At 41.1% G+C, this 15,323-nt stretch overlaps 2 protein-coding genes across 2 annotated transcripts; both read right to left on the bottom strand.

The window, feature by feature from the left end:
* Nucleotides 1–885: 885 nt before the first annotated feature.
* smc2 (structural maintenance of chromosomes 2) lies at nt 886–8,207 on the bottom strand. The gene is made up of 25 exons (XM_030095148.1): nt 7,955–8,207; nt 7,687–7,836; nt 7,270–7,392; nt 7,139–7,177; nt 6,949–7,059; nt 6,809–6,853; nt 6,480–6,713; nt 6,185–6,334; nt 5,846–6,079; nt 5,495–5,654; nt 5,285–5,402; nt 4,862–5,000; nt 4,651–4,770; nt 4,340–4,544; nt 4,117–4,252; nt 3,923–4,047; nt 3,600–3,793; nt 3,330–3,473; nt 2,943–3,017; nt 2,579–2,698; nt 2,279–2,479; nt 2,037–2,153; nt 1,733–1,893; nt 1,473–1,620; nt 886–1,366 (listed from the first exon to the last, which is right to left on the bottom strand). Exons 1-25 carry the CDS (start codon nt 8,120–8,122, stop codon nt 1,181–1,183), a joined length of 3,603 nt encoding a protein of 1,200 aa, XP_029951008.1. The 5' UTR covers nt 8,123–8,207; the 3' UTR covers nt 886–1,180.
* A 2,233-nt stretch (nt 8,208–10,440) lies between these two features.
* exoc1l (exocyst complex component 1 like) lies at nt 10,441–11,905 on the bottom strand. The gene is made up of 3 exons (XM_030092982.1): nt 11,785–11,905; nt 11,446–11,624; nt 10,441–10,710 (listed from the first exon to the last, which is right to left on the bottom strand). Exons 1-3 carry the CDS (start codon nt 11,903–11,905, stop codon nt 10,441–10,443), a joined length of 570 nt encoding a protein of 189 aa, XP_029948842.1.
* Nucleotides 11,906–15,323: the final 3,418 nt, after the last annotated feature.

Here is a 15,323-nt window from a genome sequence, read left to right as displayed (position 1 = left end):
GCCTTTGGAGTGAATCTTGAATTGTTTTGTAATTGTTGCGCACCTGTTAATAAAAGAAACCTTGATGTCATGTTACTGAATGTGTTTATTGAAAAATGTATAATAAAATATATGTAGGGGAGAACAGGCAAGATGAACGAACCATCCCCTTGATCTTTAAAACTATACACGAGTTGTCACAAGACCCTAAAATAAGAACACAAACATTTCCAACCGGCTGTGGAATTCTTTGACTTTAGCGGTATGATTATTTTTATGCTAGAGGCAAAAGGACCCAGGTCTAAACTCATACATTATGCATTCTCAATCATTAAATTAATTAAGTTTTATGAAAAACAATGGCCATGGGGCAAGACGAACCAAAAGCCTTGGGGTAAATTGAACCAATATGAATCACAATTCATATAATGTATACATACATTATTTGTTGTTTAAATTTAAAATACCATGTGGATCAATACCTCTTTATATTTAGTAATTAGAAATATAAAATTTCAAACTATTAAATGTTTCACAGACACCAAAGATTTAATTTCACTGTGTATGTGTGCAGCTATGGCAGGTAATGCTCTACTTTTTAATTTAATATGAAAGTCCATGGTTATAATTATCTGTAAATTTGCAATAACATAACTGCATCTCTGGCTTTTATAACAAATCAAACCATTCAAAAATCGGTTGAAAATTAAGTAAGCTATGGTTATTAAATAGTACACGCTCCATAGGCAGTGAGCCAGCAGCCTCTAGGTAAGATGGCCGCAGCGTAGCGACGTCAGCCCTCATTGGCTCACAGCGTCTGTAAGCTATCTAGCCTTTCTATGTAGAATCTATGCCCATCAACAACAAACCATATAAAGAGTCAAAAACATCAATATTTGACCTGGTTTCTTTATTAAAATATGGACTCATTAGTTTCATATAAAAGTTGACTTGAAGTCAAAGCGCATGTCCGGATGGTTACTAAGATAACTGAGGACGCTTGAGACAAAAGTACATTTACAAAAACGTGAACAAAGAAATGAAGGCCAAAGTAGGCATAAAACAGGATGAACATGAGTAGAGAAACACAAACCTTACAGAATGAAAAGCGAGAACGTCCCATAACTTAATGGATTCTAAAGACATGACAGGAGAGAGGTTTGAACTGCGACTGTCCGGCCCCGGAGCATCAGTGCAGCGATTAGCTGATGAGCTGTTTGTTCCTCTTGTCTTTCTGACGACCTTTGTCTTGGCTCTTGTGTGGGAGGTTGGCATCACTTTGGCTGAGCGCAGTGCGAGTCACGGTGGACATACCGTCAACAAACTTGGTCTTGAACAGGACGTTGGCGTTTGTGAACATGCCGTCTTTCAGGGACACCACGACAAACTGAACAGATGAACAGTTCAGTATTAAAAAAAAAAAAAAAAAAACCTCATCTGGAGAAATAAGATCAACAGAGAACAGTTCTTCATCAGTATACTTTTAAACTGACCTGAGAGTGTCGAAAGTGTGCACGGAGCATCTGTCCGATGTTCTGTGTGTGCGACAGATCCAGAGCTGCATCCACCTCATCCAAGATGTAGATGGGGGCAGGCTTGAAAAGCAGCATAGCCAGGATGAGCGACAAGGCCACCAGTGACCTGGAAGACGGACGGAAAAGGTTCTGCTTCAAAAACATGCAACGCTTTCATTCGAACAGCTGTTCAGGTCCAATAACGGACAGTCAAAGATCATTTTGGTGCATCTGCTCACCTCTGCCCTCCACTCAGCTCGGTAAGGTTCTCCTTCCAGATGTTGCCGAGGGCGACCTTGAACTCGAGGCCCTCCAGGACCCCACAGCCTTGGGGAGGGGCCAGCTTTGCTGTGGCTCCTGGCAGCAATGTGGAAAAGATGGAGCCAAAGTCTTTGTTTACCTGCAGACATGTGAAAACTGATTGTAACCATGGGTTTACTCAGTTCCTAAACCACAACAAAAGCACAGATGAACAAACCACAATGCTTTAGCTGTAGAGTGGCGTGCATGGTCATGATTCATGAATAATTTTAAAGTGCCGACCTTCTGCCATGCCAAGTTCAGAGCCTCGTTCTTCTTCTGGTCCAGCTCCTCGATGGTCTGCAGGATTTTGGCTTTGTCGTTCTCTACAATCCTCTTCTTCTTCATCAGGTCATTGTACTGCGGACAGAGAGACGTGAACTCGCTGAGACAGCCGTGACAAATATCAGCGATAAATACTTTTTGGAATTTGGATCAGGCACGGTTTCTCACAGAGCAGCCCTTTCACAAGTGTGACTGCTCACCCTTTCCTCCGCCTCGTTCAGCATGTTCATGGCCCTCTTGTTGACGTTCCTCTCCAGCTTGGTGGTGGTCTCCTCCAGTTTCTTCAGCCGCTGGCCCGCCTCACGGGGGTTGTTGGTCTTGAAGTCATAAGAGGTGTTTGGCTGGCCGAAGAATTGACGCTCTGAGTGGATCCAGTCGTGTTCCTGCAGCATGCGGGACACCTGAAGAGAAGAAAGCAAGGTCAGCTTGTTTATATCAAACAAATACAGACTGACATTTTGGAGAGAAGATTCATAGATGGGAGAAAAGCAGAAGCTGACCTTGTCGGCAGCGTCCTGACTGTCTTTGCGGTGCTTGCTGATGTTGTGTTCAAGCTCCTTAATCTTCAGTTGAGCGTCATTGTTCTGTTCTCGAATGCTGTCGGCTTCTAAGCTTTTTGCCTGGAACATTCAGAAGCACATTGCACATATTCAGTCATAATGTCTTATTTAACTTTGTCGTGGCGCTTCGATTTCAGACAGTATAAACAGAAGCAATTTTCAAGACATTTCAAACCCAAGACGTCGGAGAAAAAGCTTCAGTTTGAAGCCTTGTGGCATGATGATCAATCGTAACATCCTGAACCAGTCTTACTTCTCAACAGACGCCGATAAACTAAAGCAGTAACAGCACATTTGCATTCACCTTCAGCTCCTTGTCTTGTGCCATGATGATTTCTTTCTGTTTGGTCAGCTCCTCCTGGGCTGTACGTACTGCCTCCTACACAAAAACAAGACAAAATGCTGTTCATGTACAGTCTTTGATGTTGAAACAGGTACATGTTTGGTGGTGAAATATCAAAAAAAAAATCAGCTCTAAAACTTTAAATGAGAATAAAAATCATCAATATATGTTTCAAAAAATAACTCAAACAAGAATTGCTTCACCAACAAAAAGTTGCAATGCTTTAATCTTATTTTTCCCTTTTTGAGTCATGTTAGGATAAAACATCTCTCGATTGTTTTCCCTAGGATATCATGAAGTGCTCTGTGTGTTTTTGGCCCATGCTCTGAGAGCATTTTCAGCCCCCACCTTGTTCTGGGAAACGGTGCTGGCCATGCTGTCGATCTGCTCCTGGATGGCCTTCATGGCCTCGTCCACGGCCTGAATCTGCTGCTCATAACCAGCCTGCTCCCTCTGCAGCTCCTCCAGCTCCAGAGCTACAGCGTCCGACTCCTGCACATCAGCCACAGCAGAGAAACACACGTCATTCAGTGGAAGCTGAACGTTCAAAAGGAGCAACACGCTGAAAAGACTGGATGTACATAAAAATCAATAGCTGTTAGGCGCCAGACCATTTACCTGCTGCTTTTGCTTCAACTTCTTATTGAAGGCGTCAGCTTTGGCCTTGGCTGTGTTGAGTCTCTGCTGGGCGGCTTTCAGCTCTTTCTCCCTCTCCGCCTCAGCGTTCTTCATCTTGTTCTCCAGCACTTTATATTTCTCCTCAGCTCGCTTCTGCACATCCTTGGTGACACGCAGCGTCTCCTCGCTTTCCTCTGTTTCAACAAACACACATTTGGATCAGATAGTTTGATTAAATGCTGGAGATTGAAATCCGCTAAAGCACAGTCTGTCTAACTGCTGTGAATGATTCTAATGGTTCTTCCTTGTTTGGGTGTTCTGACCGATGGCCTTGCGCAGCCTCTCCAGTTCCTCTTGCTGCTGATGGAAGGAGCTCTGCTGCACTTTGGCCTGCAGAATCTGCTCCTCCTCCATCTTCAGCTCATACTGCTGCCTCAGCTGGCGGTACCTGAGGGACAAAGCAGACGGTTCAGTGTAAAATCAACGGCTGATAGAAGCCACCTGAGCGCGGACGTACTTCTCAGCCGTTCCCTTCAGGCCGGCCAGCTGTCGTTCAGTGTCCTGAAGTTGGGCCTCTTTTTCATTCAGGCTGTCCTGAACCTCCTTCACCTCCTGCAGGCTTAACAGGACTGAAGCCGACTGCGATCGGGCTCCTGCGTGAGGAAAAGGAGCTTAGCTGCCTCCCCGTCCAGCTGACTCGGTGACACACGACAGAGGACAGGGACGCTCTCTGCTCTCACCTCCGCTCAGAGTTCCCTGGGGGTCGAAGATGTCCCCGCCCAGAGTGACGGTCTTGGTCATCACTTGCTTATCAAAAGCCACTTTTTTCGCGTTGTCCAGGGTGTCGCACACCAGCGTGGAGCCGAACACGTACTCCATGGCTTTGCGCAGGTCAGACTCGTAGCCCACCAGAGACAGCGCCGTGTGAACATTTTCTTCTCCAACCTGACAGGAAGAGGAAGTAAAGGCAACAGTGTGAAAAAGCTTCAACAAGGAAAAGGACATTTTATGAGCTAAATTAGTAGACGTCAGAGAGTTGGCGTTTCCTCACCAGGCTCTTGGCAGTGTTGACCACTCTGTCATTCAGAGTCTTGGCAGAGATTTTGTTGAGAGGAATGATTGTGTACCTCCTCTGCAGCTCTCCTTTCTCCAGCAGCTTTTTGCCGGTCACCTGATGAACACAGACACGGCCAGCTCAGGTCACACTGCTCTCCAGAACGCAAAGACATAGCTGCCATTGAAGACAGTTTTCTGCAGCGTACCTCTGTGTCAACAACAATGTTGTAAAGCCTTCCTCCTGCCACGACCTCCAGCGCTGTTGCACAGGAGGCATTATTGACTGTAATCAGGTTTGCAAGCAGGCCCTTCACTTTGCTACGATCCCATCCTCGTTCTGGATCCCTAAGAGAGTGTGGGAAAACAAAACACATGCACTAAACATTTAGGCCCTGAAAGCACATGGACCTGTGATGTGAGCTGAAACTAGCAGCTGAATCTCAGGATGTATATGAGCTGTTTTTGAGCAATGCAGGCTGTTCTGGTTATCATATTTAAATTGGGCAGAAATATTGTTGATGCTTTTTCTACTTACTCTTTTGCTTCTATATATCCATCTATATTGGACAGAGGGTCTTCAAGTTTGTCGATTTAGAAAACATAATGCATGAAGATATGGAAGTCCTTACTTGTAGTCAAAGCGCAGGTTGGGGAAGCGAGACACCAGACGCTCATATGTCTCTTTAAGTTTGGTCACCTCTCTGGACAGCTGCCTTCTTGTTTCCAGCAGATTTTCTTCCTTCCCATCTTCACAAACATAGGCACAAATCCACAATAAAAAAGAGATCTGAACAAAAACAACCACTATGAGGGATTCCCCACATGTCAACAACAACTACCTTCATAGTTGAGCTTTGAGAGCTCAGCCTGAAGCTTCTCTCTGCTTCCTCTGACGGCCTGCAGATTGTCCTGGTCCTTCTTATAGCCACTGTCCATCTTTTTCACCTCCGTCTGTTTGGTCTTCAACTCGGCTTGAGCATGCTTTAGGGTCATCTGGGCCTGGAAGAAACAGACAAAACTTATAGAGTTGGAAATTCAGGAAGAGTTCACAGATGTGACTATTTCAAAATATCATTAGGAAAGACACAAGCACAAGTGGTCCCTAGTTTGTGCCTGACTTCATCATTTACATGAATATATGGATGACTGATCAGGTCAAGCACACATATTATTTTCAGTCCTTTCCTTACCTGTTTGGCTTCAGTGTCTGCCTTGCTCATGTCATTCTTGCAGGTCATCATCTGCCCAGCAAGCGTGGCCTCCTCTCCGTCCTCATTGGTGGAAAGACCTGCCGACACAGCTTTGAAGTGCTGCTCAGCTGCTTCGAGTTCAGCGCCGTCTTTCTGCCCCTCTTCCTGTACAGCCTGAAGCTGCTCTCTCAACTTTGACACCTCTTTTTCCTTAACCACAAGCATTTTCTTGTCCTGAGAATGAAGGAGAACGACAGCTGTGATCCTACTTCTCTTAATGGATCAAGTTTTAACAAAATAAATCCATTCAGCTGAAATCAAAATAAATGGACCAGTTACCTCCTCCATACTCTTCACAAGCTCCTTCCTCTTCTTGGTTTCATCTTTCAGATTCTGTTTCTTCAAGTCAAGCGTACTCTGAGCTTTGGCATCCACACGCTGTGCATCAGCAAGAGTCTCCTCCAGGGTTTTTAATACTCCATTCACTTCCTAGCAGATTAGTATTGAGAGAGTACATTGGATGAAATGCCCTGTTTGTGTTGTTCAAATACACAACACAATAATGCTAACAAAAAGGTTTTAATTTGAGTTTAAAGAGCAACTTGATTTTCCCTTCACTCTTCAGTTACAGCACCTGATCTTTTTTCTTCTGCAGCTCCTGGATCTGGGCTGAGAGCTCCTGCACTTTGCTCTCATTCTCCGCTATGCTGGACTGCATCTTGGCAATGTTGTCTTGCATCACCTTGAGATTTTCTGCAGACTTCACCTTGGTTTCCTCTGCACACACAAACAGCCAGGCCACATACAGCCGTGACAAGTGCTGGATCTCACGCATCAGCTTCTGGTACTCCAGGTATGATGAACGTTCCTGTTGAGGGAGAAGGGGAAAATTATAAGAACAGCGCAAGAAATCCAGTTACAATTCAAATGGATAAGTGAGAGAGGGATTCAGCTTCCACTCACCTCTTGCAGTTTCTGCATAGTTGGAGTAATTTCCTCATCCAAAATCTGAAATGGAACAAAGTCAGTAGTTCACAACAGCTACTTAGCGCTTTAGAGATTAAAAATACAGAATTGAAAGTGGCAAGGCATGTCTAACATACCGTATTGATTTCTTTCAGTTTGGCCTCTTTCTTCTCAATTGTCTTCTGAGCACTAATCTTTTTACATTCATACATCCTGGTGCCTGCGGCCTCCTCAATCATAGCCAGAATCTGGAAGAACAATGAGGGTCAATACTAGATATGCCAAAAAAGTAAATTGTGTAAATCAGTAAGAGTGAGTGTGTTTTACCTCTGGTGGTTTCATATTCAAAACCTTTGTGATCCTTCCCTAAAGTGTTAAAAACACCACACACAGCAAACTATATTAGCCTGTCAAAAAAAATAAAACTATTTCAAGCTTGAAGAAGAAACACCACTGACCTGCATGATGAGGAAATGCGGGTTGTTGACATTGAGACCAACAGAGCAGAACAAGTCCTGCACTCTGGTGTTATTGGCATTGACTCCGTTGATGAGGTACTTGTTCCTGCCTCCAATCACCACCTTGAAAGAAAAGCATTCAATACATCACACTCTCTCCCAAGCCTGTAATGCTCGATTTCAAGCATAGCAAAAACTAAATGACAATGGTCACACTGACTTCTATTGGCATGACTTATACCGGTTGCTGAAGTGTTCTTAGTTGCAAATGACACACTAATTGGAGTAGTTGGAATAAAATAAAATAAAATAAAATAAAATAAAATAAAATAAAATAGTAAGGTATCAATATCAGCAATTGAAATCAGACAAAAAAACTGTCTTACAGCAAAATAGCATAGGTGAAGCCGTACAAACCTGTCTGGTGACAGTAATCTCATCGTGGGTTTCAAAGCCCAGGGGACTCTGGCTTTTGTTAGAGTTGTCAAAGGTGATGGACACAGTGGCTTTGGTGATGCCCCCCTGTCCATTCTTGTAAACCAGGTCCTGAAGGTTGGAGGCTCGGACCTTTCATGTTTCACACAGACAAGGGAATCAAAGTTAGATTGCGCATAAGTGAACTGTATTCACGTAACTCTTTGCTACTTTACGATGTTAGTAAACACCACTGATAGTAAACCCTTACATGAGAAAGATTGGAGATGCCCAGAAGGAAACAGATCGAGTCCAGGATGTTGGACTTTCCGCTGCCGTTCAGACCGGTGATGGCGTTGAAAAGCGGGTCAAAGCCATTGATCTCCGTCCTCTGCGCGTACGATTTGAATCCCTCGAGGATAATAGACTTGATGTGCATCTTGAAACTCTTCTCCTTGCGCAGGTTTGAGTGTAAATTCTACAACAGACAGAGCCGCAATCCGTGTTTACAACCGACGGCTGGAAGCCCTCCTTCTTTTAACTTGAATTTTGGCGGCAGGCGAGAAGCCGCTAGTGATGTCCCGCTTGTGCCAAAAGCGAAACAAAAAAAATGTTCAATCGATTTTATAAAAAAAAATCACATATTAAGTAGATTGGTTATATAAAGTCCAAAATTAAAATCTAAAATGTGACAATCGATTACTATTTTCCACTTCTAGCTATATATATTTATTTTACATCAGGCATTTCATGACGGCTACTAAATGTTCATGACCGCTTATGCATTCATATATGTGTGTTGGCGCCACCTGGTGGTACAAAGAAAAACTACAACTGTGAGTAATTTTGAATCGCAAACGAGGCGGTTTTGCTATTTTCTTAATATCATTCCTTAGATTTTCAATTTATGTTGTCAGAACTGTCACAACAGCAATGTGCCTGTGTCTTATGTTTACCTGCACTCTTTAATATTTCATGCTGTATGTTTTATGTTTGTGCTGTATGCTATTGTTTTCTATAATTTTGCTCAATATTTAATATTACATTTCTATGCTTGATATTGTTTGAAAGCATTTTATGTATCATATTCTAGTGAGGTAAAATAAGATAATCCTTTATTCCTGCAATGTGAACATTTGCATTGTTACAGCAGCAAGTGGACAATGGAAATAAAAGTAACAAAATAATGCAAATAATAATCATAATAATAATAAATATCATAAACAATAACAACAGTAACAATGATACAGACAAGATAATTGTGACAATATTTTACGTTCTTGCATAAGTAACTGGAAATAATATGTAGATGTTGCTAAGTTTCAATGACAGTGTAGGATGGTATACATTTCATTACATTTTCAATTGTTTTTACAGCCGATTTTAACGTTTCATCCTTCTTTTACAGCTTTTTCCAGAAAATTATAACATTTTAGAGTAGAATAGAATAGAATAGAATAGAATAGAATAGAATAGAATAGAATAGAATAGAATAGAATTATTTTCTAAATCCCAGAAGGAAATTCCTTTAAGAATTTCTCCACATAGAACAAATATCAAATGTCAAATAAGACAGAAAAAAAATAAATTAGTAATTTAAAATATTGATATGCACAATGCTTAACATAGATTAATATTAGCACAGAAAGCATCAAACAAAACACAACAAACACTTTTTACCAAGAGGAGTTCTGAAGTGTTACCTCAGGAAGGAGAAGCATATTAGTCATTTGAACCCTACCCTGCCTTTTCTTGTTTTCCCCCAATTTTCCTTTTTAGAAATTGTTGTAATTTTAGTGTTTTTTCCCATTCCTTGTGGTTTCAGCTGTTTTCCTCATTTCGGTGACTGTCTCTTTTTTGCCTGTTATACCAAAGAGATTTAGAAAATTACCATGGTGTGTAAATACAGTAAAAATAGGAGAAAATGTTAATTAAGGCTAATTTTCTGAAAGCTTCAGGGAGCCACTTCAAAAGGGTCAACGAGTCATGTAACTCCAGAGCTACAGGCTGCAGAGTACAGACCTCTGAATTCCATCTTCCATCCATCATCTATCCTGGTCTAAGGTGTAATAAATAGCATTTTACCATATATGTTGAAAGATAAGTGCTTTTACCTACGGAGAATTTTGTAGGTGTTCATGTATGGAGTTTGCATGTTCTCTCCTTGTGTGCTTGTGTTTCCTCTGAGTGCTCTGGTTTCCTCCGACAGTCCAAAAGCCTGCATGCGAGTTTGTGGCTGTACAGACTTGTCCAAGTTGGTTATAGTTTGTTGGGATTGCCTCCACATCCCATCACCCAGAACAGGGTGAAACGGCATCGAAGGTGGATAAACGGATGTTGAAAGATAAAGAGGAAACCAAAGCCGTGGTTTTCCATCATTTACTTAGTTTTTTTTATTCACAACTGCACACATAATACAACACTTCCACGACTGAGTAATTCAAACCTCACAAAAGTAGATGATGCCGTCAGCAACAAGTTGGTTATACAACAAATTGAAAACAAAATGTGTTGGTGTGTGGGTCTTCATCAGAGCCCTCGTAGTGCAACAGAAGCCGCAAGTTTACTCCACAGTTTGTCAGTGACACAAGTTGTGCACAGTAATCCGGCAATCTCAACAACACACACACACACACACACACACACACACACACACACACACACACACACACACACACACACACACACACACACACACACACACACACACACACACACACACACTCACATATCTGAACACACAGTAACATTATGATGTTATGCATCCAGTGGCACTGGACACATAGACAGACACACCAGATTGAAAGCATAGAAGCATATCTGTGATAGAACAACGCAGTCCCCTCTGTTGGAGTAGAAGGAGGTGGGCTTGATGTACGTCCAGTCAAAGTTCCGCAGGTTCAGTGACCGCTGGCAGTGCTGGTCGCTGAGAGCAACCAGGGCACGCACAAAAGAGTATTTGGCTGAGCAGCTGGTGGCTGTTATTGTGCGCACCTTGTCGAAATGCAGCAGGAAACATGGGTCATCCTGGGGGGAAAAAAAGAATGTTTTAAAAGTTACAGTTTAAACAGGTTTTTCTGTAGGATACAATAGAACTGTAGGTGTTTTTACAGTTCACACATACTGTTGCCTCAACAAACGTCTTTAACCTCTGATAGATGTTTTTTGATTTTTGTTCTTGGTTCCACAAAATTGTTTAGTTGAATATTGAATTTCTGATTTGATCCCTTTAAAGTAAAAAAATTCCATTTGATTAACTGGAATTACTTGATAAAACTATTGGTTTTTTTTTTATAATAGATCAATTGAACTGGGGAGAACTGCTTCTTTCTGCTTTTAAGATAAATAAAACAGAGTTGTAGCTAAGAGATTAAAACAAATGACTTTGTATCCTTACACATGAAGCTAAATTGTTTTAAAGACAATTCATCTGCACGATCAGAACTTAACTGAATGCTTAAATTTGCCAACAGTGAAATATCATTATTGTGAGCAATGTGTTTATTTGCAAGTTAAAGACAAAACTGAGGCATTTGTGTTTAATGTTTAATTTTGTAATTTATTGTATCAATTCAAGATAGTTTCTTTTTATTTTCCAGTTGACACCAAACACTCAAACACTAAATCACAGTAGTAGTGACAGTTTTTTTTTTACTTTCACTGCCTTATCAAAATAGCATCATTAAAAGAATATTGTTTAGTCATTCAGTATAGGCGTCATTTCAGGTAATCTTGCACACCATAGAAGTTAAATGTGTTTACCACATCGGGGTCTCGTCCATCAACAAGAGTCAGGTCGTACAGGGACCAGATCTCCGTCCTTCGGTAACAGTCCTGGATGCTGGAGCGTTTGGTGTGAGACCTTTTGGATCCAGGCTTCAGCGGCGTTTTAGATATTTGACAGTGCACGATACTTAACTGCACCACTTTGTTTTTTCCAACTGCAGAATACAGAGCATCATTTTAAAAAGGTGCAGTACTATGTGATCATAATATTTCTGAGCCTTGTTTTACATCCCCCATTCTATGCAGTAGCGTCGTTTCCAAATGTTTGTGGAGAAAAATACCTATTATAATGACATAAAACCTTTAGCTGTTTACCTGATACACAGAGAAAATGCCTTCCATGAGACGGTTCTTCAATCTCTATAAACTCCACCAGTCTTTGTTTTGCAGGTCGGAATAAAACTCTCTGCATCTCCTCCCTCAGAAGAGACGACATCACCGGAGAGAGGATGAGAGGAATCAAAACCTCACTAAAGGGCTTCAGAAAAACAGAACCGGCAGCAGGAGAGAACAAGGAGAAACAGCAGATGAGGAAGTCCAAAAAGAGATGGGATGTGAAAAAATGTTCAGAGGATGAAGATTCAGGAGCACCTTGATATCTGGCAGTGATGGAGAGAGAGGTGGGGATGCGTCCTCCAGCCTGACCCTGTAAAAGTATGTGGTGATGGGAGTGCTTACACTGCACACACACAAACACACACATTTCTCTCTGTGGTAGTCAGACTTGATGATCCATGTTAATCGTTGATTTAAGTACTGCTCTCATGCCAACTTGCCCAACTGGGAGTAAGTAAAGGAGGCAATTAAAGGCCAGTCTCGTCTTCATTTTAGCTTTTTATTGCTTCAATTACGATCCATTATGAGGTTGTGCAGGTTTCCAGAAAATATGGATCACACGCTTCCTTTTACATGTCCTCAGCTGAAGTGTGTCTGACACGAGGCATGGATGTGTTTTTCTGTGGTTGCATGTGGTTGAACATGTGTCCCCTCACTCTGTGCACTCGGGGTCTCTCTCCTCATTTCTGTGGTCTTCGTGTCTCTCCTCCACTCACACACAGATGGACAATGATATATGGACGGGCACGGTGCCCAGTGTTTGTCTGTGATTAAACGGTTGTTGTGTGGGAATAGGAAGGCCCACAGCACTCTGCATGGTTTCCATTACCCTTTAGTAATTTAATCTCTGAGAATAGGTACAAGTAGGGTGAAGCACTTATATGGAGGGGAGGGTGGGCTTCTACACACAAAAAGGATGATACACATCTTTAGTGATCATGATCCCCAGGATCCCCACTCTGAGTTTTTTTTTTTTTTTTGTGAGTTTGGCCCGTCCGAACCGTGCGCGGGGGACTTATCTAAAAGCTCAAATGCAAAAGAAGAGCACTGATGCGGTTTGTTTGCATCAAAGAGTGTAGCTCCATTGGATTTGTCACATTTGTGAAAACAAAGACGGGTCCTTCCAGTGCTAAGTGCTTTCTAGTTGTTCATGTTGATGGTTTTTTGTGGGTGTTCACTTGAAAAGCTTTTTGCCTCTGAGATGGAAAGATGAGCGGATGGCCAGGAAGTAGGGAGGAAAGGAAATATACAAGTGTTGAATGCTATGAATAACACATGAGGCTTATTGTGCCTACTTATCGTGACTTTATCCCACTGCATCTTTGAAAGGATTATCATTTGCACAATATGTTGAGGTATCCCTAATATCAGGTAGGATACCAATTACTTCTAGGATGAAAAAGCAAGTGACTCTGACTTTTTGCTCGTCACATTCACAATTGTATTCATAATTAAATGTGATTATTTATGTGTGCATTCATGGTATATTTCCTTTACAGAATGGAAAAGATACAGATGAGTAGCTTGATAATCTTTAATAAAATACTAAATTTACAATACCATGAGAAAGGAAAGTTGGGAGTTTTGAAAAACATTGTTCACAGAGGTACAGTAAGGTCAGAGAAGGCAGCAGTGAGGACAAAAAAAAAAAAAATCCTATATATAATGGAAACAGGAAGAAGAGAGACAGATGAACGTGTGTTCCAAAGTTATCAAGAATCTCAAAATGAGGGAGACTACTAAGTGCCAGGACAAATAAAGAAAAATATTGAAATGGAAAAAAGCAAAAGAAAGAACAAAGCAAAGGTGGAACGGAAGATGAAAAAAAAAAGAGCGCTCACGATGAACACAAGGAAAGGGGACTGGGGTACGGAGATGGAATGAGAAATAAATAATACAGATTATGCAGAAGGATGCTGAGCAAAGGAAAGATCAGAAAGGAAAGAAGAACATAATAGACACAAAAATAAGGAGAATCCTTTTAAAGCGGATAGGAACTAATCTCAAGAAGCCACAGGAGAACTGAAAACGATGACAGCAAGGAGAGGGAAAGTGAGGGAGCAAACAGAGTTCATACAGAGGAAGAGGACTGACGACAGCCAGAAGAGACAGAAAGGAAAAGCAGCAAAAGTGTAATGAGACCAAGATGAGGGAAGTATTGAAGAAACTCGCATAATTTTAAACTACACACAGAATGTCTGAGAGTTCTCTTAGCATGGCTCTTAGATTGGCTTGTGAAGCCAAAAACAAGAGGATTCTTACTGTATTACGTTTTTTTCAATCAGTTAAGTATCATCATATTTGATATTTCAAGTTTGGAGGAAATGTAGGCATAGGGTTTCATCATATAGTAATTTCATTTTTGTACTCACCTCATGGGACTCATTGCTCAGAGAAATAAAGCATATGTCTACCAGATGAGCTGTACTAGAAGGTGATGTACAATTTAGCAATGACTCATAGTGAATACAGACAAATGACTATCTCAGAATAATGTATGCATTTATCTTGACAAGCACAAAATGACCCTTATCCATCCCACATCATCAATATTTAACTTTGCCTTACGATTTCTAATAGCTGAAAGACTGAAAATGTTACTCCTTGTCAGAGATGTTTGTGAAGAGGCCAGAGCAATACTCTGATTACTTTAGGGACTTCTTCATTAAAGGAATAATAATGCAACCAAATCACAAGAAGAAAAGAGAAAGTCGACGTTATATTTTGCAGATCATATGACATTCTGAAACCATATGATGTATGATAATCTTAATGATAATCCAGCTTTTTAATTGATTTCAAAACATTTTGTGAGCTGTTCATTTATTTGCATCATGTCACCACTAAAAGTAATTCATTCTCTGAGTATTTTCAAAAACAGTATTTTGGCTTATAATCAAAAGTAATTTAGCCAGTGTAGGAGTACTTGTGAAAAAATGTTTCATATTCATTCCACCTGTGGATTAGATTAAAAACAGTAAAATAAACAGGTTGTAAGCCTGTAACAACACATTTGGTTTGAACAAACAGGTGGATCGTCTGATCTGCTGTGGTGAGCCTTGAATGGAACAGCCAGGACACCATGTCTTCTCACTGCAGTGCTGACATGATGTCGCTGTTTTCTAGGTACACTGTACTTAGGTTGGTCAGCCTTGACTTATGCCAGATATGTCCAAAGTCCAGCCCCAGGGCCAGTTAATGCCTAAAGTCCCACTTTATATGACCCGGAGGTATGCGTCATAAAATGTTGCACTTTTTTGTCAACAAAGAAATTAATGAATGAATGAATTAACCTGCAATTTCTATTTCCAACGACTGTGAGCAGAGTGACTGTGGATCAGTCACAGCCTGTCGCGATGTGGCTGCTATTAAATTTGGCAATATCAAGAAAGAGAAAGCACATTATGGATAGGTTATCTTCATGTATCAGTTAATGTTTTTTTTTTTATTGTTCAAAATATTGTAATGACGGGCTAGTATTTCTCAGGCATTTTCTCATTACCATTTGATATTATTGT

This window comes from Salarias fasciatus, chromosome 6 (genome assembly GCF_902148845.1).
Source record: "Salarias fasciatus chromosome 6, fSalaFa1.1, whole genome shotgun sequence".
Lineage (NCBI taxonomy): Eukaryota > Metazoa > Chordata > Actinopteri > Blenniiformes > Blenniidae > Salarias > Salarias fasciatus.
The sequence above is the reverse complement of the archived record's forward strand: the minus strand, read 5'-3'. Positions and strand labels throughout refer to the sequence as shown.